Below are 21,817 nucleotides of genomic sequence, written 5' to 3'. Positions count from 1 at the left end.
TTATGGATACATTGTCACTTCATTTTTTTCCAGTTAACATTTGATTGTTAATTTACTTTTGTATGGATGAATTTACACTAAAATAGCTTAGATATGGGTTTGAGACATTACACATACTTTGACAAACTAAGTTATGCAATGTCTTCATGACAACCGTTGTGTTTCTTCAGTCTTGTTGAGTAGACTTGTAATCTATATTAGATGAGTGGGAGTGCATTTAAATGGGAGAAAGTTCCACACAAACATGACATTTTTATAGAAATTCTAAGAAAATGTGACATTATTTCCTTTATTGGTTGTGGTTGAGACACCACTCGTATATTAGAGTTGATCAAGCCATCATAAGTGTCTCCTTCGCTCACCAGCACAGAAGAGCTCTAACAGACTTACAATATGTTTGGTAAATATTTTTACTGTACTCTTACAACAACAGTTAACCATTTGTGACGTACTTGGATTGTTAAAAGAATAACCTACTATTGTTTGTGATTCAAGTTTTTGTATGCATGCGTAAAGTGTGTGTTATGTCGCTAAGTATACATAAACACTGTGTAGCAAACATTGTAATAACCATGTTGCCCTTCACCAGTTTTACTCAGCGTCTTTCTAGTGATGAAGTTGGAGACAGCACGTGCAGCACCCCACTCTGGAAATATGGACCAGTATCAGGAGACTTTAGACCAAACCATAAAGCTTTCCAGGCTGTCAGATCATGAAGCTGGCATCCTCCTGACTAGTTACGTAAGTAACAAGATTGAATGGAGGTGGTTCGGTCAATATCTTTGCCCGAAACCTGATGAATTGCATTAGCTCCCCAGGTTAATGACTGGGCTTTATCTCAGTGGGCTAACCAAGGATTGGGGGCCTGTAGGGAACCGGGGGTCACCGTGACAAACCGTAGTGATGGCCTCTTCTGGCGAATTAATTTCCCAAATTCCCCATGATTCGAAGTGATGACTTAACCATATGAGATCACGTGGGTTTTCTCAGAACTGCCCGTCGCAGTGTCACGGCAATTATTGTTTGAAGCTCAACTTTCTGCCAGTATTCCACAGGGTTAGACAGTGATGACTGTTAACCCACATGATTTCATATGCTTTTCTCAGAACTGTATTATTCATGGGAAAGCTGTAACTACACTGCTCAGCATAGTTCTGAACTATACTAGAAAACAGGTCAATTGCACAAGGAGAATGTCAGTGAATTGATTTGAATTACCCACCTCGTGTTTGCAGATGAAAACAAATGGCTTCCTGAATGGCCAGCAGGCCCCCAGCATGGATGGGGTTCCCTCAGCAACCATCGCTGGCTCCACCCTTAAGCAGAAGCTTCAGAACATCTCCAACAAAGCCATGATCTTCCACTGGCACATCGACATGGTAACCAAATACATGACTGACATGTTGGAGGTCTCAGATAATGACACTCAGATTCTTCTGGGCCTCCTGAGGGATTCCAGGAACCGTCTCAGGAAACTCTCTGGCTGCGTAGAGATGCTCCTGCAGATTCTGGACCCAAACACACCCACTACTACGTCCACTAAGCCCCAAGATATGCTCCATGATGACTATGAGAAAAAGATCTATGGCTGGGCTGTGCTAAACGGGCACAAGGAATTTCTGGCCATTGTGTTACAGGAAGTTGCTGTCTTTAAGGATAACACTGTGTGAGGATTATACAAAGTGGTTGTTTGTCACCCAAGGGTGATTTTAGGATATTTATTCCAAAATAATCAGGTATTTCATGTAACTGAACAATTGGGACAAAGGCCAACCGCCAATAATATAAATGTGAAAGAGAAGAGTTTGATTGCTGCACAGTATATATTTTATATCTATTTTTTAATTAATTTTTTGTTATTTTCGAAACAGTCCAGAACACGGTCTTGAATCAAATTCATTGGTTTGCTCTTACCGTTATCAAATTTTGTATTCATATTTAAGCTACTCAGTTCACTCTCTTTTTAAGCTATTTTGTCCCTACTGCTACTTGTCTATGGAGCCTCAATTATTCCTTTATGCCCCACACATGGCAGATACATTGAGGTCAATGAGGTAGTGGACAGTAAACCCAGTTTAGGGTTAGGGATCTATTTACCCACGAAGCTCAGGAATTTTGCTCATCAATTTTTTTTATGACAACATCCCTGGTTGAGGGTATCCTGGTCGAACGAGTCAAAATTGAAGGAGCATCTCCTCCTGACTGAGCTGATGCACAGGGATGATGGTAGTTGTGGTTATAGAGTGAAGTAGAACCACAGGAAGTAGTACGGGCACTTCCAGGACGATCAGGAAATCACACAGTGAAAGGTGGTGTCCCAAATGGCACTCTATGCTCTAGTGAACTACTTTTGACCAGAGCCCAAGTAGTTCACTAAATTAGGAATAGGGTGCCATTTGGGACGCAGTCACTGCCTCCCTAATCAATCACATCTCATGACTTCCTCCCTGCATCCTCACACAACACAGATAGCAGGCTGACGTCTGTCAGTTTCATTTTGATGCTGGATACTAAAGTGTTGCCTATGCCATAGATGGTCATTGTATACTACAAATGAATGCATCCGTGTACTGTAGGTTGTTTTTAACTGTACACTATATGGGTTTGTGTTTAAACTTGCCACTTTTGGTCTCTTAGCTACGTCAAGTAGTGGTGGCCTTTTTATAAACTGGACATTTGTGTTCAATTTACACACAAAATGTATGTGTTCAATTTGTCATGCGATTGATATGAACACCTCAAAAATAAGTATGAAATGGGTGATGTTCCCTTCAAGAACTGGAGCTGTAGGTAGTAAACACTGTAAATGTTATTCATATTTAATTAAAAAAACATGAATACTTTAATGAATGACTACTTTTACTGTATTTGTTTTGCCATTCATATTAAAAGCTCAGTGTAGCCAAAATTCAGTTTTTCCTTTGTTTTGTATGAAATGTGTACAACAGCTGATGAAACAAACACTGTACATGTGAAGCACGTGATCAGTGTTATTTCCCCAATAGTTGCTGGTTGAAAATCAACACAGAACTTTAAATTTAGCAGGTTCTGCATGGCTGGAGCTGTGGATTGCCTCAGGACATCACCAGGCAAAAATAATAAAGACTAACAAACATCTATGCCAATAACCGCTCGCTTTCAGGTTACATATTCCTACCATTGAGCTTCCCCGCTTCACTTCTATGGTAATGCACTGCTCAGGTCCTCTTCCCTGCTCCAATTCCAACTGTGGTGTCACACCCTGATCTGTTTCACCTGTCTTTGTGATTGTCTCCACCCCCTTCCAGGTGTCGCCCATCTTCCCCATTATCCCGTGTATTTATACCCGTGTTCTCTTTTTGTCTATTGCCAGTTAGTTTTGTTTGTAAAACTTACCAGTGTTTGTTTCCCTGCTCTTGTTTTCTAGTCCCTCCAGGTTTTGACCGTTCTACCTGCCCTGACCCTGAGACTGCCTGTTGTTTTGTACCTTACCCCACCGTTCTGGATTATTGACCCCTGCCTGCCCTGACCCTGAGACTGCCTGCCATTCTGGACCCTTTCTGGATTACTGACCCCTGCCTGCCTTGACCTGTTGTTTGCCTGCCCCTGTGATTGTAATAAACTGTTACTTCTACAGTGTCTGCATCTGGGTCTCACCTAAACGTGATATGTGGTTAATGCACTGCTCTGGTCCCCTTCCCTGCTCCACTCAGACAGCCTTAGCAAGATTATTTTTTTATTCCTTTTTGACCATTTAATGGGAAACTAAACTCAGCAAAAAAAGAAATGTCAACAGCTTTTATTTTCAGCAAACTTAAGATTCAACAACTGAGACATAAACTTAACAAGTTTTACAGACACGTGACTAACATAAATGGAATAATGTGTCCCTGAACAAAGGGGGGGGGGGGTCAAAATCAAAAGTAACAGCCAGTATCTGGTGTGGCCACCAGCTGCATTAAGTACTGCAGTGCATCTCCTCCTCATGGACGGCACCAGATTACCCCACTCTTCCACCAAGGCACCTGCAAGTTCCCGGACATTTCTGGGGGGAATGGCCCTAGCCCTCGCCCTCCGATCCAACAGGTCCCAGACGTGCTCAATGGGATTGAGATCCGGGCTCTTCGCTGGCCATGGCAGAACATTGACATTCCTGTCTTGCAGGAAATCACGCACAGACCGAGCAGTATGGCTGGTGGCATTGTCATGCTGGAGGGTCATATCAGGATGAGCCTGCAGGAAGGGTACCACATGAGAGAGGAGGATGTCTTCCCTGTAACGCACAGCGTTGAGATTGCCTGCAATGACCACAAGCTCAGTCCGATGATGCTGTGACACACCGCCTCAGACCATGACGGACCCTCCACCTCCAAATTGATCCCACTCCAGAGTACAGGCCTCAGTGTAACGCTCATTCCTTCGACGATAAACGCGAATCTGACCATCACCCCTGGTGAGACAAAACCGAGACTGGTCAGTGAAGAGCACTTTTCGCCAGTCCTGTCTGGTCCAGTGACGGTGGGTCACGGTGGGTCCCATAGGCGATGATGTTGCTGGTGATGTCTGGTGAGGACCTGCCTTACAACAGGCCTAGAAGCCCTCAGTCCAGCCTCTCTCAGCCTATTGCGGACAGTCTGAGCACTGATGGAGGGATTGTGCGTTCCTGGTGTAACTCAGGCAGTTGTTGTTGCCATCCTGTACCAGTCACGCAGGTGTGATGTTCGGATGTACTGATCCTGTGCAGGTGTTGTTACACGTGGTCTGCCACTGCCAGGACGATCAGCAGTCCGTCCTGTCTCCCTGTAGCGCTGTCTTGGGCGTCTCACAGTACGGACATTGCAATTTATTGCCCTGGCCACATCTGCAGTCCTCATGCCTCCTTGCAGCATGCCTAAGGCACGTTCACGCAGATGAGCAGGGACCCTGGGCATCTTTCTTTTGGTGTTTTTCAGAGTCCGTAGAAAGGCCTCTTTTTAGTGTCCTAAGTTTTCATAACTGTGACCTTAATTGCCTACCGTCTGTAAGCTGTTAGTGTCATAACGACCCTTCCAAAGGTGGATGTTCATTAATTGTTTATGGTTCATTGAACAAGCATGGGAAACAGTATTTAAACCCTTTACAATGAAGATCTGTTTAGTTATTTGGATTTTTACTTATTATCTTTGAAAGACAGGGTCCTGAAAAAGGGACGTTTCTTTTTTTGCTGAGTATATAACAGCAAGTAACTTACTTGTTACCCAGAACAATTTGATATATTGGGATAAAAACAGCTGGACTGGGCCTTTAATAGATGATTACACACAACATGACAAACATGGCATTGTGAATGTATTCTGGTTCAAAAAGCTCAATGCATACCTTCAGCCTGAGCCGAGCTTTCTGTAGTAGCAGTTGCATCAGTTTCTTGCACGTCAACTTCCTGAAGTTGAGAAATAGGTAGGTGTCATGGGAATAATACCTGGTGATTCAGTGGATATTTAGACATGTAACTCACCGGCCACGAAAAACAAACTGAAGATGAGTTTGGTTAAGCAAATAACCACATAAAAGGAAACATCTCAATTGATTTTTCTGATGGGTTTTCACCTTGTGTGATATCACATTGTAAGATATGAAGGAAGTTGATCATATCCGTATAACTTTTTTTCAACATATGACGAAGCAAAATGAATATAAGACTGTGACCACTGTCAGTGGGCTGAGCAACTCATTCTTGGCTAAACTATAAGCAAGGAAAAACTAAATATATGACATATGAAATGTTATATGTGAAGTTAACTGCAGGTAATATTATGCAACATCTGTGTCCACAACTACACTCAATTACAACATATTACAGCAAGAAAGGTTTTGCAAATTATACACAAAGACCTACTCGAAAACCATGTGTACTTTAATTCATGTCTTTCAGTATTGGAAAATACTATTGTAATTTTGCGTTGACTTCTTTCCCAGGACTTAAAGCATTGTGCATATTGGTGATGATGGTCACTCTGGAGGCTGACTCTTTTCGCCGAATGAAATCACCCTGGGGCTGCAGGGTCAAGGAGCTAACCACTCTCACCAAAACACTCATCAATGACAGCCTAACCAGCTATGTAAGTAGCTACATCTGTCTTAATATGCCATTTAACAGACGCTTTTATCCAAAGCAACTTACAGCGCATATATAAAAATGTTGTATGTGATCCCAGCAGGAATTGAACCCACAGCCTTTCTTGGAGTTGCTAGTTCTACCATTCTCTTACCAACTAAAGCCACACACCACCTGAACCAAACAGTCTTCAGTAGCTTTGTTTCCATTAACTTCCCCATGGATTTTTTTTGTCTATAAATGCGATAATTGCCTTCTAGGGTGCTTTGCCATTTCACTATTTTGTTTCGATAAAAACAGCTGGTCGTAATGACGTCACACCTATACAAAAACTTAACAATTGCGAAATACTTTTGAAGGTACGCAGGGACGTGATGTGTCGAATAAAAATGTGGTGGTTAAAGTGTTTCCATTACCCATTTAGACAAATTGCGCATTAATAAATTGGCGACAGCCTGTATGCCCTCCCACCTATCCGCGAAAGCCAGCATGGATAGAATGCAATAATATAATAATTCTCATTATTCTCATATAATAATTCTCATGTGCCAACGTATCGACAAGGTCCGTGCCATTGTGAAACTTACCCTCCTGTAGACCTGAAATAATTGGATGTTGAAACAACTTACCAGCCAACCAGAAAAGCAAGCCGATGCAGTAACCCCCCCCCCCCAAAAAAAAATAAAAAATAAAATGTGAAACAGTATTTTGCAAGCGTTAGTCATTTAGAATGACATGTGGAGTGAAGGTTGTGGTTACATGATGACAACACGTGCCCCATGTACCTTCAAAAGTATTCGGCAATCATAATTTATTAGAAAAACTGTTTCCATCGTCATTTGTCGCAATTAAGTTAGACAAAAGAAAAATCCACCTGTATAAAGAATTAAAATGTTGTCCATCTTTAGAAAATGTCTCCAATCTTCCGTTTCCATTACACGTGATTTTTGTTGTTGTTGCTTTTGTCGAATAAACCTGGGTCAATAGAAACCTGCCTACCGACTGACTTTAGTAACCGTGTTTACTTACATACTGTACCTGTACAATTACTACTGTCCTGTTCCCTTGGGTCCCATCATGTTCCTTTCAGTTCTTTACTTATTGATCCACGCAAATTCCAACGTCTTCCTTTCTGCCAATTTGGAGAAAGACAAGTCAGTTCATGGGTCAAAATACCAACTGTTGTTACTGGGATATTAATTGCCCTCTTTATTTAACTGAGACATTCTGTCCATGATAAGTAACAACTGAAAAACATTGACTTAAAACAGAATTCACTGAAGACATTCCATCATGTCAGAGTACATATTTATGGTCTATTTTCAAATCTCTTTTCCCAGATGGCAGCCAATGGACAGAACCAACCTTTTGCCCTGGGGTTTCCAGATCTGGACCTCAACAGTACCTCACCTTCCCCTCTGGAGAGAGCTCAGTGTGGGCTACACTTCATTGGCAAGGCCCTGGAAGAAGTCCTCAAGGACCAAGAGAGTGACCTGAACCCAGATCACATATCAATGCACAACAACCTGAATGACTCTGTTACCATGGTGTGGAGGCTATCTGCCTGTCTGAAGATAACCTTTGGGGGTGACTGCACCCAGAAGCCAGCCCACCCCGAGATGCCCAAGCCCCCCTTTCAGAGGAAGCGTTGGAGCATTACCCTGCTGGAGGAGTCACGGGACTTCCTGGTTTGGGTGGAGTCTGTGGATTCCAGAATAGTGAATAGTGGAGTAGTGGATTCCAGAATACCATAGATTCTATAATCACTGAGTTATATTTTATTTATTATAATATTAATGTATTTGATGAATTGAAGGTATTTATTCGTCTTAAATGCTATTTATTCCGATATATTTCATACAAATTTTATGGATGCATTCTTTTAGTACAAAGTTTCAGCATATTACCAGCACATGTCTGTCTACAGCAACAGCATTTCTGTTTTCTTATAAAGCTGATTTGTATTGGAAGTTCTGCAATAATAATAATACCATTGCCAAACAGTGTCATGATGACATAGTTCTAATAGTTTGTGTTAAATGAAACTGTTTGCATACTTAGTGGACAGGCCTACACTGTGTTCCCTTCCCATGTGACAGTCATTAATCAAATTGCCATGAATGAACATTTGTCAGGACCTTAATATATTTTCTAATTACAAGACAGATTCTGTTTTCACAGCTTTCAGGATGATTAATTGTTTAGCTCTGGCCATGTTCCCCAAGTGGATAATTTAAAGGCATGGAGAATTATTATATCTGCATAGGGCTACTGTGCATCCCAAATGGCACTCTATATAGGGGCGGCAGGTAGCCTAGTGTGGAGGCAGGTAGCCTAGTGTGGAGGCAGGTAGCCTAGTGTGGAGGCAGGTAGCCTAGTGTGGAGGCAGGTAGCCTAGTGTGGAGGCAGGTAGCCTAGTGTGGAGGCAGGTAGCCTAGTGGTTAAAGCATTGGGCCAGTAACCGAAAGGTTGCTAGGTCGAATCCCCTGACAAGGTAAAAATCTGTTGTCTGCCCCTGAACAAGGCAGTTAACCCAGTGTTCCTAGGCCATCATTGTAAATAAGAATTTGTTCTTAACTGACTTGCCTAGTTAAATAAAAATATACCTGCACCCTACATAGTGTATAAATTACAACCACTGAAAGCCCCTTCAAATCAAGCGAGATGCTTCAAGCTCAAACACTTCTGAAGTTGTGATACTGTCCAAGTTTCCTATCCTCCACTTTGTGAAAAACTAAAAGATGTTTAAAAAGTTTTCATTTTGTCATACTGTATATTAAAATATGCCAATTCTAGTTGATACAGCTCTGACCCCCGATAAACATTATCCAATATATAGAACACTTTCATACTGTGAAATACATACAAACTTATTTAATAAAATACCGAGAATTATTCTGAAAGAGTCTGCGCAATGTAAACCGTGAGCCGATTACTTTCAGTCACTTTATTAAATAACCAGTCAGTCAATATCCATACACGACTACACACAAAAGTAAAGACACATTCTTTATAGTTTGTTTTGATATTCAACAATAAGGACTAAACAACCGATATCAACCTTCAGTATATCGTCAGGCTTTAAATACAGACCTTTATAACATGGGTCGTGTTCATTTTGCACCAAACAAAAGAAAACAGACTAAAACATGTGAGACTCAAACACTTTTAAACATTTTCTGTTGCATGCCCTAATGAACATGACCATAATGTGGAACAATGGCAGCATGAGGTGAATCCTAACTGGTCTAATGAGCGAATGAGACCTGATGATCATCACTGATGAAGTTATGAAGCTATGCACTTATGAAGTGTAAATAATATAGCTATATCACATACAGTATTTGTCCATTGTTGTGAGGTTACGATAGTGTTCTTCGGAGCCATATGTAGAGACTGTTACTCACATTACTTTATCAAAAGGTTCAACATGGCGTCCGTTATTGTCAGTCAAATCCCCTCTATACAGGGTTTGGTGTTTTTGGTGGCTCCCGTTAAGCACCGTATGGTGTCAGACGTTTCAAGGCCATTATGTCGACACAAGATGAAGGGGAATCCCGTCTTCCCACGGAGCATCAAGGTGTGTCTCTTGGCTCATAGTTGGACCATTTCTTTACATTCTCGTAAGTCCCAGACAACCATTATTAGTTTCTATACAGTCTCGTATGTCCCAGAGGACCTTTATTAGTTTCTATACAGTCTCGTATGTCCCAGAGGACCTTTATTAGTTTCTATACAGTCTCATAGGTCCCAGAGGACCTTTATTAGTTTCTATACAGTCTCATAGGTCCCAGACAACCATTATTAGTTTCTATACAGTCTCGTATGTCCCAGAGGACCTTTATTAGTTTCTATACAGTCTCATAGGTCCCAGAGGACCTTTATTAGTTTCTATACAGTCTCGTAGGTCCCAGAGGACCTTTATTAGTTTCTATACAGTCTCGTATGTCCCAGAGGACCTTTATTAGTTTCTATACAGTCTCATAGGTCCCAGAGGACCTTTATTAGTTTCTATACAGTCTCATAGGTCCCAGAGGACCTTTATTAGTTTCTATACAGTCTCGTATGTCCCAGAGGACCTTTATTAGTTTCTATACAGTCTCATAGGTCCCAGAGGACCTTTATTAGTTTCTATACAGTCTCGTAGGTACCAAACAATCATATAGGCAGGAGTTCAGGTGGACTTTCTCCATAACAGTATTTTGCTTGTGGATTTCTGTAGGTATTTTCATGTTGGACACTCTACAGGAGCAAAAAAAGAAGGTAAACACAACCAATAGAATGTTTTACATCAATCTCTCTTGCTATCTCTGCATGACAGGATGTGGGTAGGGTCTGGGAGTGATCAGAGACCTGGGCCCAGATTCACAAAACCTGAAGAATACATTTTTCATTAACTGCCATTCTTTCTATAAAAGCGAGCTAAATCGGTTGCCTAGCAACACACATCTTAAGAAGCTTCATAAGAAAATCTTTCAATCTTGTTGAAGAATTGCACTTACAAACTATCTTATGAACTTGTTTTTTTCTTAAGAAGCGTGTTACATTATTGCGTAAGAAGTGTTTTGTGAATCTGGGCCCTGTTATCCTTGTTTGTTTCATGTAGACAACTCAACCTACCTGTGATGAAGTCCGACACTTGGCTAAACACAGCTCAAAGTGGTCCTCCACGGCTGTGAATAGGTTCTGGAAGCCATCTGCAGCTCTGTTCAGGAAACTCTCTAGAAGAGGTTGCTGAGAAGGAGAGAATATGAGAAAGAGAGAGAGGGGTAGAGGTGCAACAGTCAGATCAAAATCTGGTACTTCTCACATGGATTAGTCATAACACAACCACTGCAAAAGGTTCAGATGAAAACAACGTAAAGTTAAAGATGCCAGGGTAAGATTGAGATTTGACTCCATGACTGAAATGCCATGCACCCAAAAGATGTACATGCAAAAGATGAAAATTCTCATTTGGAACAAAACATTTTGCTGTTGGATGCAGCTCAACAAGTGCCACAGCTTGAATACCTTATCAGGCTGGAGGCAGCAGGACACACAGTGCTCGTAGATGTTGCAGCAGCCATTGGCCAGACAGCTTTTACAAATGTACTGTCTTGAGCTGGGGGCATTGACATTACAGCAACCATTCACCAGCAGATCGTTTCTGTCACAGACATAACCTGTGGGGACATTCACATGTAAAATGGATTAGTGACTTGAATATTGAAGTGGTATTTTATAATACCTCAATGATAAGGGCTTTTCTCACATCATCTTTCCTTAAAATGCATTGGGGAAGAAGGACAGGGGGGAGGGACCTTGGGTATTCTTCTCAAATACAGTTGAAAAGGAGGTGAGGAGATTGTGAGGAATCACAGAAAAAAAACTGTTGGAGAAAGAGGTGTTATTTCCTAAGGGATAACAAGTGAGTGAATGAGTCCAGTTAGATTCATAACTCACCCAGTTCATCTGTGAGCAGCGTTTTGCCCTGAATGGAGTTCCGGCACTGAGTGATCTGCCTGCTACTGTTGCCCAGGTTGAACCTGACTTTCCATGGGATCCGGTGATCCGGGTCCCTGGCCTCCAACAGGTTGCGATCCCGTATGGTTCTCTCCTCCTGCATAACACATCACAATATATATCTCACACACACATCTTGTATAGCCAAAAGTCAAGACCTTGCTGCATGACAGATAGATAGTCAGGTGTGGTTTGACAAACTAGTATAGCCTAGAGCTGGACCTCATATCAATCAAATGTATTTATAAATCTGTGTTCTGTGGACTAAATATACACCTGAGATGTCAAGAGTTTAAATACCTGTTTCAAGGTGCTGGTTAGGAAGTAGATCAAAGACAGTCCAAACACCACACCTAGCACCCAACGTTTTCTCAGTAACCTTCTTAGCACCATGGCATGACGTTATTGGGAGATCCCTGATTGGATTACAGCAATGCTAACTAGATAATGTTAGCTCGATAAACCATATGGTAGCTAGAGACTTCTGGTTCAACTGGGGTGTCTGGTTATGATTGGCAGTTTAGAAATCACGTTCAATAACTGAGAGCTTCGTTTGGTCAACACCACAACCTAACCCATTTTGCTGGCTAGCTAGCAATGCTAGGCAAGAAACCGTGGTAGCTAACGTTAGCTAGTTATATGTATATATATACGCTGTAGAGAAGGACCACAGCTGTGCTAGGTAGGTAGCTACAAAGTAACGTACATATTCGCTAGCCGTTTTGGATAAAGACTGCTTTGTTAGCCTGCGTCGCTGGAAACAAGCTAACGATGCTAGGCTAACTACTCACCCAGCTAGCTAGACTGACAGTTAACATTAGCTAGCTAAGGTTACCTGCCGTGAGATGCATTACCTAGAGTTAGCTGGCTATAACTCTACTGACAAATTACATATATTGTTGACGTTGCCTTCAGATAAATGACCGAGAAAGCTTCGAAAATAAACAACGTTTTTCCCATGAAATCTGACGTCCACCATCAAAACAATTCCCTAACACGGATCACACATCCGTGGGAAAGTGAACGCTGATTGGCCGAGTTGAAATTTCAGTGACGTCATACAGGAAAAACATCGTCGCGAGCCAGGCCAGGCAAGCCGCAGGGGTGTGTAGGCAAAATAACTACAAGGGAATGAGAATAATAAACAGAACGATGATTCAGGTGAGACCAACAATTCCCGTGGACAGATATTAACTAAGAATCATGCATATAAATCATGCAATACAGAAATCAGTAAACCATTGTACTGTACATGTAAATGGTGGCGTGATGGTGCGACTGCCAACCATCATAGCTAGTTAGCGTTAGCTATCTGCGGTTAGCCAAGTGTTGCAATAAAGTCTATCCAACCATCGATACTCTCCTTGCGGCGTTGTACTGTATTCACTTATTGCAGTCTGTGTGTCTGTCTGCACCCCATCATAGCCCTGGATCACTCGGGGATGAACTGGATGTGCCATGCAGAGAAGACACAGCAGCAACACGGATGGCATGCCCTCTGAAAGGTTTGAGTTCACGTCCTAGGACACAGGCATTTGCAGGTTCATCATCACAACCTGAAATTGTGCACTAAAGAGGATTGAATATATATATTATAACTGGTTAACTTCAGGAGCCAAATCCATTGAAAGGCAATGCAAGAAATAGACAATAGACAACAGTATTTGAACCGTCAAAAGATGCAGTTGATCCTCTCTCTGCTCTCCAGGAGCCGTAGCCAAACCCTTGGATCAGAAAGCAGCCTGGACGAAGGAGGTGTGTTTGACTGCCTGAAACCCGACTCGCCCACCTCCCCCCAGCAGCTCTTCTCTGGCCTGGTTGGGGTCGGGGTTCCCTCGGGATCTGGTGTGCCCTCCGCAAACTTCCAGGCGGCTGGCCTTGTTCTGGGGACTCCTCCAGACGTCTTCATCCAGATGACTGCCTCCTCCAGGGAGGAAGGGGGGCCACACCGCTCTGAGTGTGGGCCCTACCTCCCCCGCCCGCCCCCGCACCATCATCACAACCACCACCACTTTCACCAGCCGCTACAGCACCGTGCATCCGGAGAGAGGCATGGGAACAGGGAGGAGGCCTCGGAGGACCCCTCTACACCGGCTCCGGCCTTGTCGGAGCTGAAGCCTGTAGTCACCTGGCTACAAAGGGGGTTCCCGTTCATCCTGATCCTCCTGGCTAAAGTGTGTTTTCAGCACAAGCTCGGTAAGACTGGTTTTAGATCGCAATAAAAAAAATGACTCTTACACTTGTGTAGTAACACCAATACTACACTGATATACTACACTGAAATAAATACTATACTGATAAATACCTCACTGATATAAATACTACACAGATATACTAGACTGATATAAAGACTACACTAATGACAATGTTTTTATTAGTAGTTGCTTGGTAATTGTATAGTATTGGAGTTGGTCGTTTTGTGGAATAAGTAGAATAAGGAACATTTGGAAACTTTGGACGTGTCAGATACTGTGTGTGACTGACTGGTAACTCTTCTGTTTCTCTCTGGTAGGTATTGCTGTGTGTGTTGGGATGGCCAGCACGTTTGCCTTCGCCAATTCATCGTTCAAGCACCAGGTGTCACTACGGGTAATTTTCACCTTTTGTACATCTTTGATATGAGAGCATAACTCTTATACTTTCTATAAACATTTGAGCTCATTATTTGAGTGTTATCGAGTCTATGTAAATAGCTAGCTCGAGAGAAAGTGAGAGTATGCGTACATTAGTGATTAGTAAAGTATTTGATTATTTACTATTTGTCTGTCTGTGCATATCAGGAGGAGAGGTCTGTGGTTGTAGCTCTCTGGATGATCATGTTCCTATCTGGAAACATAGTGTATCTCTACTACACATTCAGTGCTGAGGAGCTGTACAACAGGTAGGGTAAAATCATGTCTTGTGATTCTTTCTTATGGTATTGCACTGAAAACACTACAATGCACTGAAAACCTTACATTGCACTGAAGACCCAACATTGTCAACCATCCAATATTTAGGCCTAATGGTTTACAGTTGGCTGACATTGACATTTACCTCTTTGATATTCTTTTCTTTCTCATCGATCTGTATACAGTATGACTGTGGTAATTTATTCATTCAGTTTTGTCCTTTTTGTTGTTGTAATATGATTTTCATTATCTTTAGGCATATGTTACCATGTGCCTTCTTGTCCTGTGAGTATTGATTTTCGTTTATCATTTCACCTGTTTTCACATTTTGTTTTGTCCTCAACATTTTTAGTCATGTTGTTCATTTTTGGTACTGTCTTCTGTTGATCCATGAATGTGTCCCTTGTAACCATTAGAGACTAGACCAGACATAAGGTATCACATCCATCCACGATCTAACCTCAACCTGTAAAGTACTGAAGTTTGTCTCATCTCTGCCCCCCCCCCCCCCCCAAATCAGTCTGATGTTTGCAACGCCCAACATAAACAGCTTTGACTTCTTTGATCTAATCTGGGCGGTGGGGATCACCGACTTTGTTCTCAAGTACTTTACTATCGGCCTGAAGTGCTTCATCCTGTTTCTACCCAAAATCCTCCTGGCCTTCAAATCCAGGGTAAGAGCCTGTGTTAGTGTGTTTTTATATTCATAAAAGCTTTTACTGTTTTCCTCAGGGTCACAGCTTGTGTGTGTTTTATATTCATTAAAGTTTCCCTCATGTCCTTGGGGTCACAGTGTGGGAGTGTGTGTATTGATGTCTTATCCACATGACAGTTTTGCTTATAACCTGTGGTCACAGAAAGAGTGTGTGTCTGTGATTGTGTATCTGTATGTGTTCCATCAGTGTGCAGGTTTTGCACCTGGGGCTCACAGTATGTTTTGACCAGTGATTTGTACATACACTAGATTACTGATAGGGGGTGCTGTGTTGAAGCCACCGTGCCTCCATATTGGCATTCCTATACCATTGTAAAAAATATTCTGGAATCTATAGAAATGCATTTATTAATGTCTATTTGTTTTTGCCACATTTATTCTGTTACAGACCCCTTAATGCATACTTTTAAATTACATGTGAGCTAAACATATATTTTTTTAAATATATAAAAGTGTTTGCTTAAACTATATATTTTTGAGATTACTAATGCCACTGGCCCCACTACAACAACAAATATTTAAATACATGTCATTTTGTCCATGAAACATTTAATTGAAATACTGTTGAATTCCATTCATTCCTATGGATGGCTGCTCCTACTGGGGAGTGCCAAAATCACTGACCGGTGGCTTCAAAGCCTCTCAATGGCCAATACATAAAATCAGCAATCCAGGGTTTATATACATCATTGGTTTTGACTCGGCTAATAAACAGGCCAATCAGAGAGTTAGGCTGCTGCCACTGAGCTCATTCATCCTGGGGGACTGCAAGGGTGAGGTCATCACTCCCTGGGGCTGGACCATTACTGTGGTGTGTGTGTGTGTGCTCCCACTACCCCTCACTTTCGGCTGCTGGGGAAGCCCGCGCCACGCAAACACTAAACCGACCGACCGACCAACCCCCACCTCAGCCACCATCCTCTGCCTTCCTGCCCCCCCCCCCCACCCCCTTACAGAAAAAGACAGGCCAGACTCATGTACATTGATTTATTATTTTATTTAGTTTGCTCTACTGTTTCTTCAACATTGCTCCTTGCCTGGCTACATTTTTGGCACTGTCAGTGCACTCCACTCCAGGGAAATGTATTTTCTAGTATCCATGCATCCACCTGAAGCAAGATTTAATGAAAACATGTTTTTAGCAGCTGAGGGGGATAACTCATAACAGTGGCGTACCCTAACTGCTGGTTAGGTTTTGATTGGTAGTCTGAGAGGTCAGCGTCACTAATGAAAAAAAAACAGCAGGAAGTCCCAGAATGCGTTGGAACTGCTGCCGTGGCTCAAAGTTTCTGGCCGGAGTCCAGTTTTTGTTTGACACACATTGTGTGTTTGCGGGGGACAACAATAAGGAAAGATGAATTTCCTGCTTGCAGAGGTCTCCCATCCTCAGTCCCCCCTCGACAGTTTCCAACCCAGAGTGATTAATCTCTGTCAGGTGATATCCACATAACCATTATACATACTGTGATGCCACTGGGAATCCATTTCCTGTTAGTGTTGGCCTTCTGTTTTTGAACCCCCCCCACTCCTCCCACACACACAGCAACAATAGGAACTTTTTATTTTAGAAGAGTACTGTCGCCTTGTCCTCCTGGCTTCCCCTGTGGCATCCATTGGAGAGCGAAGAGGAGTGGCCTCTTAAAGAAAAGATGGCTGCCCCCGTAGGTTGACTTGCCTAGGGCTGAACTGTGTGGGTAGCAGGTGAAGAGAGCCGAGTGGCTGTCAGTTTCTCTTGCAGTGTGTGGAAATTGCCTTTTTCTGCTGTGAAGCTGCAGCCTGCGGAGCCTCGCCGGTGGCCGTGCTTAGGCTGGAACTTGTTGCTTGCAGTGTGCTGCTCATCAACAGATAGGCCTAGAGCTAGCCTTATATGTGCTGTTTTTTGGTCATTTACTTAACTTAAAGAAAAACAGATTCTATATTGAGGGTACATACACTTATCTTTGAAGATTAAAATTAGTTTGAGATGAAACCTCCGTTTTTTTCTGTATTTCTCTTTTTCACACCATCTCAAACCACCCATCAACCACAGACATTGTTCAGATGAAACATAAAACATGTATTACATGCATTTCCAATGTCTTATCAGTGTCCTCCGTGTGTGTGAATGTCGCAGGGTAAGTTCTACCTGGTGATAGAGGAGCTGAGTCAGTTGTTCAGGGCCTTGGTGCCCATCCAGCTGTGGTACAAGTACATCATGGGAGAGGACCCGTCCACCAGCTACTTCCTAGGAGCCATGCTCATTATCAGCTACAGCCTCTGCAAGGTAACGTAGTGCTAATATAACTCACACTCAGCCTCTACGAGGTAACGTAGTGCTAATATAACTCACACTCAGCCTCTGCAAGGTAACGTAGTGCTAATATAACTCACACTCAGCCTCTACGAGGTAACGTAGTGCTAATATAACTCACACTCAGCCTCTGCAAGGTAACGTAGTGCTAATATAACTCACACTCAGCCTCTGCGAGGTAACGTAGCGCTAATATAACTCACATTCAGCCTCTACGAGGTAACGCAGTGCTAATATAACTCACACTCAGCCTCTACGAGGTCACGTAGTGCTAATATAACTCACACAGCCTCTATGAGGTAACGTAGTGCTAATATAACTCACACTCAGCCTCTACGAGGTAACGCAGTGCTAATATAACTCACACTCAGCCTCTACGAGGTAACGTAGTGCTAATATAACTCACACAGCCTCTATGAGGTAACGTAGTGCTAATAAAACTCACACTCAGTCTCTACGATGTAACGTAGTGCTAATAAAACTCACACTTAGCCTGCAAGGTAACGTAGCGCTAATAAAACTCACATTCAGTCTCTGCAAGGTAACGTAGTGCTAATAAAACTCACACTCAGCCTCTGCAAGGTAACGTAGCGCTAATATAACTCACACTCAAACCTCTGCAAGGTAATGTAGCGCTAATATAACTCACACTCACCCTCTACAAGGTAACGTAGTGCTAATATAACTCACACTCAGGCTCTATGAGGTAACATAGTGCTAATAAAACTCACACTCAGCCTCTACGAGGTAACGTAGTGCTAAAAAGAACTCACACTCAGCCTCTGCGAGGTAACGTAGTGCTAATATAACTCACACTCAGCCTCTGCAAGGTAACGTAGTGCTAATATAACTCACACTCAGCCTCTGCAAGGTAACGTTGTGCTAATATAACTCACACTCAGGCTCTGCGAGGTAACGTAGCGCTAATATAACTCACACTCAGCCTCTACGAGGTAACGTAGTGCTAATATAACTTACACTCAGCCTCTACGAGGTAATGTAGTGCTAATATAACTCACACTCATTCTCTACGAGGTCACGTAGTGCTAATATAACTCACACTCAGCCTCTACGAGGTCACGTAGTGCTAATATAACTCACAGGCAGCCTCTACGAGGTAACGTAGTGCTAATATAACTCACACTCAGCCTCTACGAGTTCACGTAGTGCTAATATAACTCACACTCAGCCTCTACGAGGTCACGTAGTGCTAATATAACTCACACTCAGCCTCTACGAGGTCACGTAGTGCTAATATAACTCACACTCAGCCTCTACGAGGTCACGTAGTGTTAATAAAACTCACACTCAGCCTCTACGAGGTCACGTAGTGTTAATGAAACTCACACTCAGCCTCTACGAGGTAACGTAGTGCTAATATAACTCACACTCAGCCTCTACGAGGTAACGTAGTGCATATATAACTCACACTCAGCCTCTACGAGTTCACGTAGTGCTAATATAACTCACACTCAGCCTCTACGAGTTCACGTAGTGCTAATATAACTCACACTCAGCCTCTACGAGGTCACGTAGTGCTAATATAACTCACACTCAGCCTCTACGAGGTCACGTAGTGTTAATAAAACTCACACTCAGCCTCTACGAGGTCACGTAGTGTTAATGAAACTCACACTCAGCCTCTACGAGGTAACGTAGTGCTAATATAACTCACACTCAGCCTCTACGAGGTAACGTAGTGCATATATAACTCACACTCATCCTCTACGAGGTAACGTAGCGCTAATATAACTCACACTCAGCCTCTGCCAGGTAATGTAGTGGTAACATAACTCACACTCAGGCTCTGCGAGGTAACGTAGTGCTAATATAACTCACACTTAGCCTCTACGAGGTAACGTAGTGCTAATATAACTCACACTCAGCCTCTACGAGGTAACGTAGCGCTAATATAACTCACACTCAGCCTCTGCAAGGTAACATAGTGCTAATATAACTTACACTTCTTTATGTGTAGGTGGTAGTAGTTCTATTCAATGTTGTTGGAGTAGCCTGTTCAATGGAGCCATATTCAGTTATATTCAACTCTGTATATTCAATGGAGTTGTTGGTACTGTGATTGCTAAATGTGGGTGGGTGGGGGTAGTGTATGTGCAAGAAATGCATGATAAATAGGCTAAAGCATGAAGACGTCATGGGTGGCTACAGCTTTCAAAGTATTTTGGGTTGAGATTAGACACTGGAGAAATTGAGTCAGAATTGTTCATAGATGAGTGTCCTCAGAAGGTTACAAAATGGGACAGGACACTGCACCTCACTGAGTGGTTAAAGAATAGAACATTACATTCAGTTAAGAATAGAAGAGGAACCAAAAGATATTGACCTAGTAGAGAATTGTGTTAGTTAGAAAGAACGTCATAAATTAGAATTTTGTAATGTTTTCACGATAAAATTCAGTGGTCACCAACCCTGTTCCTGGAAAGCTGGAGGTGCAGGCTTTTGTTCCATCCCTGCACTAATGCACCCGATTCTATAGCCTTAACTGTTTGTGTTTATCTTTCAGTCGTTTGACCTCTGTGGACGAGTATCAGCCATACGCAAGGCCATGGCAATTCTCTGCAGTTCTCAGGTGAGAAATTATTACTTTTTTTAAATACAAGTATCTGGGTCAATTAGCAGCCCACTTCACTATCCTATAGCCATTGAAGTAATATTTCTAGCTAAAGTAGTACACCTTCAACTATCAACTGGTTGTGCCTGATCTTGCTCTCTGATTGAGCTATATTACTACATATACATTATTAGAATGCACAACATATACACTGAGTTGACCCTGTATGGAATGGGAAGGTAAACATTTACATTTAAAAAATATATATTATTTTGTAATTTAGTAGACGCTCTTATCCAGAGCGACGTACAGGAGCAATTAGGGTTAAGTGCCTTGGTCAAAGGGCACATCGACCGATTTTTCACCTATTCGGCTCAGGGATTCGAACCAGCAAACTTTTGGTTACCGGCAGCCTTTTGGTTAACCGCTAGCCTACCTGCCTTTGTCTCTTTGTAACCACGTACTTGCTGCTCTATCACCCACAGAGTTATGGTGTGAGAGCCAGCAGCCAGCAGTGCAGTGAAGCCGGGGACGTGTGTGCTATTTGTCAGGGCGACTTCAGAGACCCCATCGTTCTTCTCTGTCAGGTGAGGGGACATATATGAACCCATGGCCCTGGCTCTAGCTACTATCCTCACTAGTATGTTATTCACTGCTAAGAGTTCTATGTTACATTTGTGTCAGGTTGTCATTTTTTAGCAACAGCTGATTGTGTGATATTGTGGGCAATCTGTGGTGTAGACAGTAAGTAGAGTAGTGTCATGTCATAGGTGATGGAGTGCATGTAACGGTAAATGTAATTTTGTCTGTCTGTCTCTCTCCCCTCTAGCATGTGTTCTGTGAGGAGTGCCTGTGTCTGTGGTTTGACCGTGAGCGAACGTGCCCCCTGTGTCGATCTGCAGTCATAGAGACCCTGCACTGCTGGAAGGACGGCACCACCTCTGCCCACGTCCAGATCTACTAGTGACTGATGGCCAGATGCCCACCAGACACTGGGGGGCACTATGGAGTCCAATTTAGTATGCCATTTATGTATCAAGTCAGTTACTATACCTTCTCTACACCGCTGTCACTATCCCTATCACACTGCTTGTCTAAGTTTGGCTTCAGCCATGTCTTGCAAAGAAATAGAATATTAACTTATCTCAGTGTGACCCAGCACCGTGTGGTATGGGTTAGTATTCTGGCAAAGGGTACCTATAATAGTATCTCAGTACAACAATTGCTTGTTTGCTCATGTATTTAGTTTTATTTAGTTACTTATGCATTTCAGTTGATTTCTAGTGTAGATTCAGCTTATGTTTAATGACATTATTTAAAATACAAAAACTTTATAGAAAAAGTCACAGGTTCTGTTGTCTTTCATTGTGTATCAGACTTTCCAATTAAACCATGACTTATGCAGTATTGTTCAACATTTATTGAATGTTTTATGTTGTCACGATATTACTCATTGCATAATAATGATAGCATTAATGCATTTTTACTTTCAAACTTTTATTATCTAGATTGAGCACAGAATTCACAATGTAATACATATTTAAATAGCATGTAAAGAACACATTCTTTATAAAAGACACAGATTCAGCACTGCAATTGAAAACTACAGTTTTTGTGATATAAAAACAGCTTATGACTTGTAAACATAAATAGCATGCCCTTATATTTGCACATGATTTCTTGCACGGTTTCATTAACATTATCTGCATGAACAAGCTACAAAATGCTGAGCCCCCAAGCCCATTTCAAAAGTTCCAAAAAATGTAACAGT

General features: G+C 42.3%; 3 protein-coding genes across 4 annotated transcripts; 2 read left to right on the top strand and 1 right to left on the bottom strand.

Annotated features, from left to right (window-relative positions):
* The first annotated feature begins 5,937 nt into the window (after positions 1–5,937).
* On the top strand, positions 5,938–8,863 carry LOC123729312 (uncharacterized). The gene is made up of 2 exons (XM_045704191.2): positions 5,938–6,077; positions 7,414–8,863. Exons 1-2 carry the CDS (start codon positions 5,961–5,963, stop codon positions 7,825–7,827), a joined length of 531 nt encoding a protein of 176 aa, XP_045560147.2. The 5' UTR covers positions 5,938–5,960; the 3' UTR covers positions 7,828–8,863.
* Positions 8,864–9,005: 142 nt separating this feature from the next.
* Positions 9,006–12,581, bottom strand: spring1 (SREBF pathway regulator in golgi 1). The gene is made up of 5 exons (XM_014159995.3): positions 11,879–12,581; positions 11,519–11,675; positions 11,087–11,238; positions 10,694–10,807; positions 9,006–10,315 (listed from the first exon to the last, which is right to left on the bottom strand). The coding sequence occupies exons 1-5, from the start codon at positions 11,969–11,971 to the stop codon at positions 10,232–10,234; spliced, it is 600 nt and encodes a 199-aa protein (XP_014015470.1). The 5' UTR covers positions 11,972–12,581; the 3' UTR covers positions 9,006–10,231.
* A 42-nt stretch (positions 12,582–12,623) lies between these two features.
* rnft2 (ring finger protein, transmembrane 2) lies at positions 12,624–21,451 on the top strand. Of its 2 annotated transcripts, none has more exons than XM_014159994.3 (10): positions 12,624–12,739; positions 13,004–13,083; positions 13,287–13,774; positions 14,091–14,167; positions 14,359–14,459; positions 14,990–15,143; positions 17,298–17,447; positions 19,999–20,064; positions 20,532–20,633; positions 20,876–21,451. In XM_014159994.3, the coding sequence occupies exons 2-10, from the start codon at positions 13,037–13,039 to the stop codon at positions 21,008–21,010; spliced, it is 1,320 nt and encodes a 439-aa protein (XP_014015469.1). In that variant the 5' UTR covers positions 12,624–12,739; positions 13,004–13,036; the 3' UTR covers positions 21,011–21,451. The 2 variants fall into 2 exon arrangements, with proteins under 2 accessions (XP_014015469.1, XP_045560229.1); XM_045704273.2 differs by having other exon boundaries at positions 12,975–13,083.
* The last annotated feature ends 366 nt before the right edge of the window (positions 21,452–21,817 follow it).

The sequence above is a fragment of the Salmo salar genome, chromosome 20 (assembly GCF_965601325.2).
Source record: "Salmo salar chromosome 20, fSalSal1, whole genome shotgun sequence".
Lineage (NCBI taxonomy): Eukaryota > Metazoa > Chordata > Actinopteri > Salmoniformes > Salmonidae > Salmo > Salmo salar.
Note: the sequence above shows the minus strand (reverse complement) of the source record. Positions and strands in the feature narration are given on the sequence as shown.

Coding starts and splice junctions, on each gene's coding strand:
- rnft2 (XM_014159994.3), top strand. CDS start 13,037: ATGCAGAGAAGACACAGCAGCAACACGGATGGCATGCCCTCTGAAAG. Junction 13,084..13,286: donor GATGGCATGCCCTCTGAAAG/GTTTGAGTTCAC, acceptor TCTGCTCTCCAG/GAGCCGTAGCCAAACCCTTG. Junction 20,634..20,875: donor CCATCGTTCTTCTCTGTCAG/GTGAGGGGACAT, acceptor TCTCCCCTCTAG/CATGTGTTCTGTGAGGAGTG.
- LOC123729312 (XM_045704191.2), top strand. CDS start 5,961: ATGATGGTCACTCTGGAGGCTGACTCTTTTCGCCGAATGAAATCACCC. Junction 6,078..7,413: donor ATGACAGCCTAACCAGCTAT/GTAAGTAGCTAC, acceptor CTCTTTTCCCAG/ATGGCAGCCAATGGACAGAA.
- spring1 (XM_014159995.3), bottom strand. CDS start 11,971: ATGGTGCTAAGAAGGTTACTGAGAAAACGTTGGGTGCTAGGTGTGGTG. Junction 10,808..11,086: donor GCTGCCTCCAGCCTGATAAG/GTATTCAAGCTG, acceptor TCTCCTTCTCAG/CAACCTCTTCTAGAGAGTTT. Junction 10,316..10,693: donor AGTGTCGGACTTCATCACAG/GTAGGTTGAGTT, acceptor TTGCTCCTGTAG/AGTGTCCAACATGAAAATAC.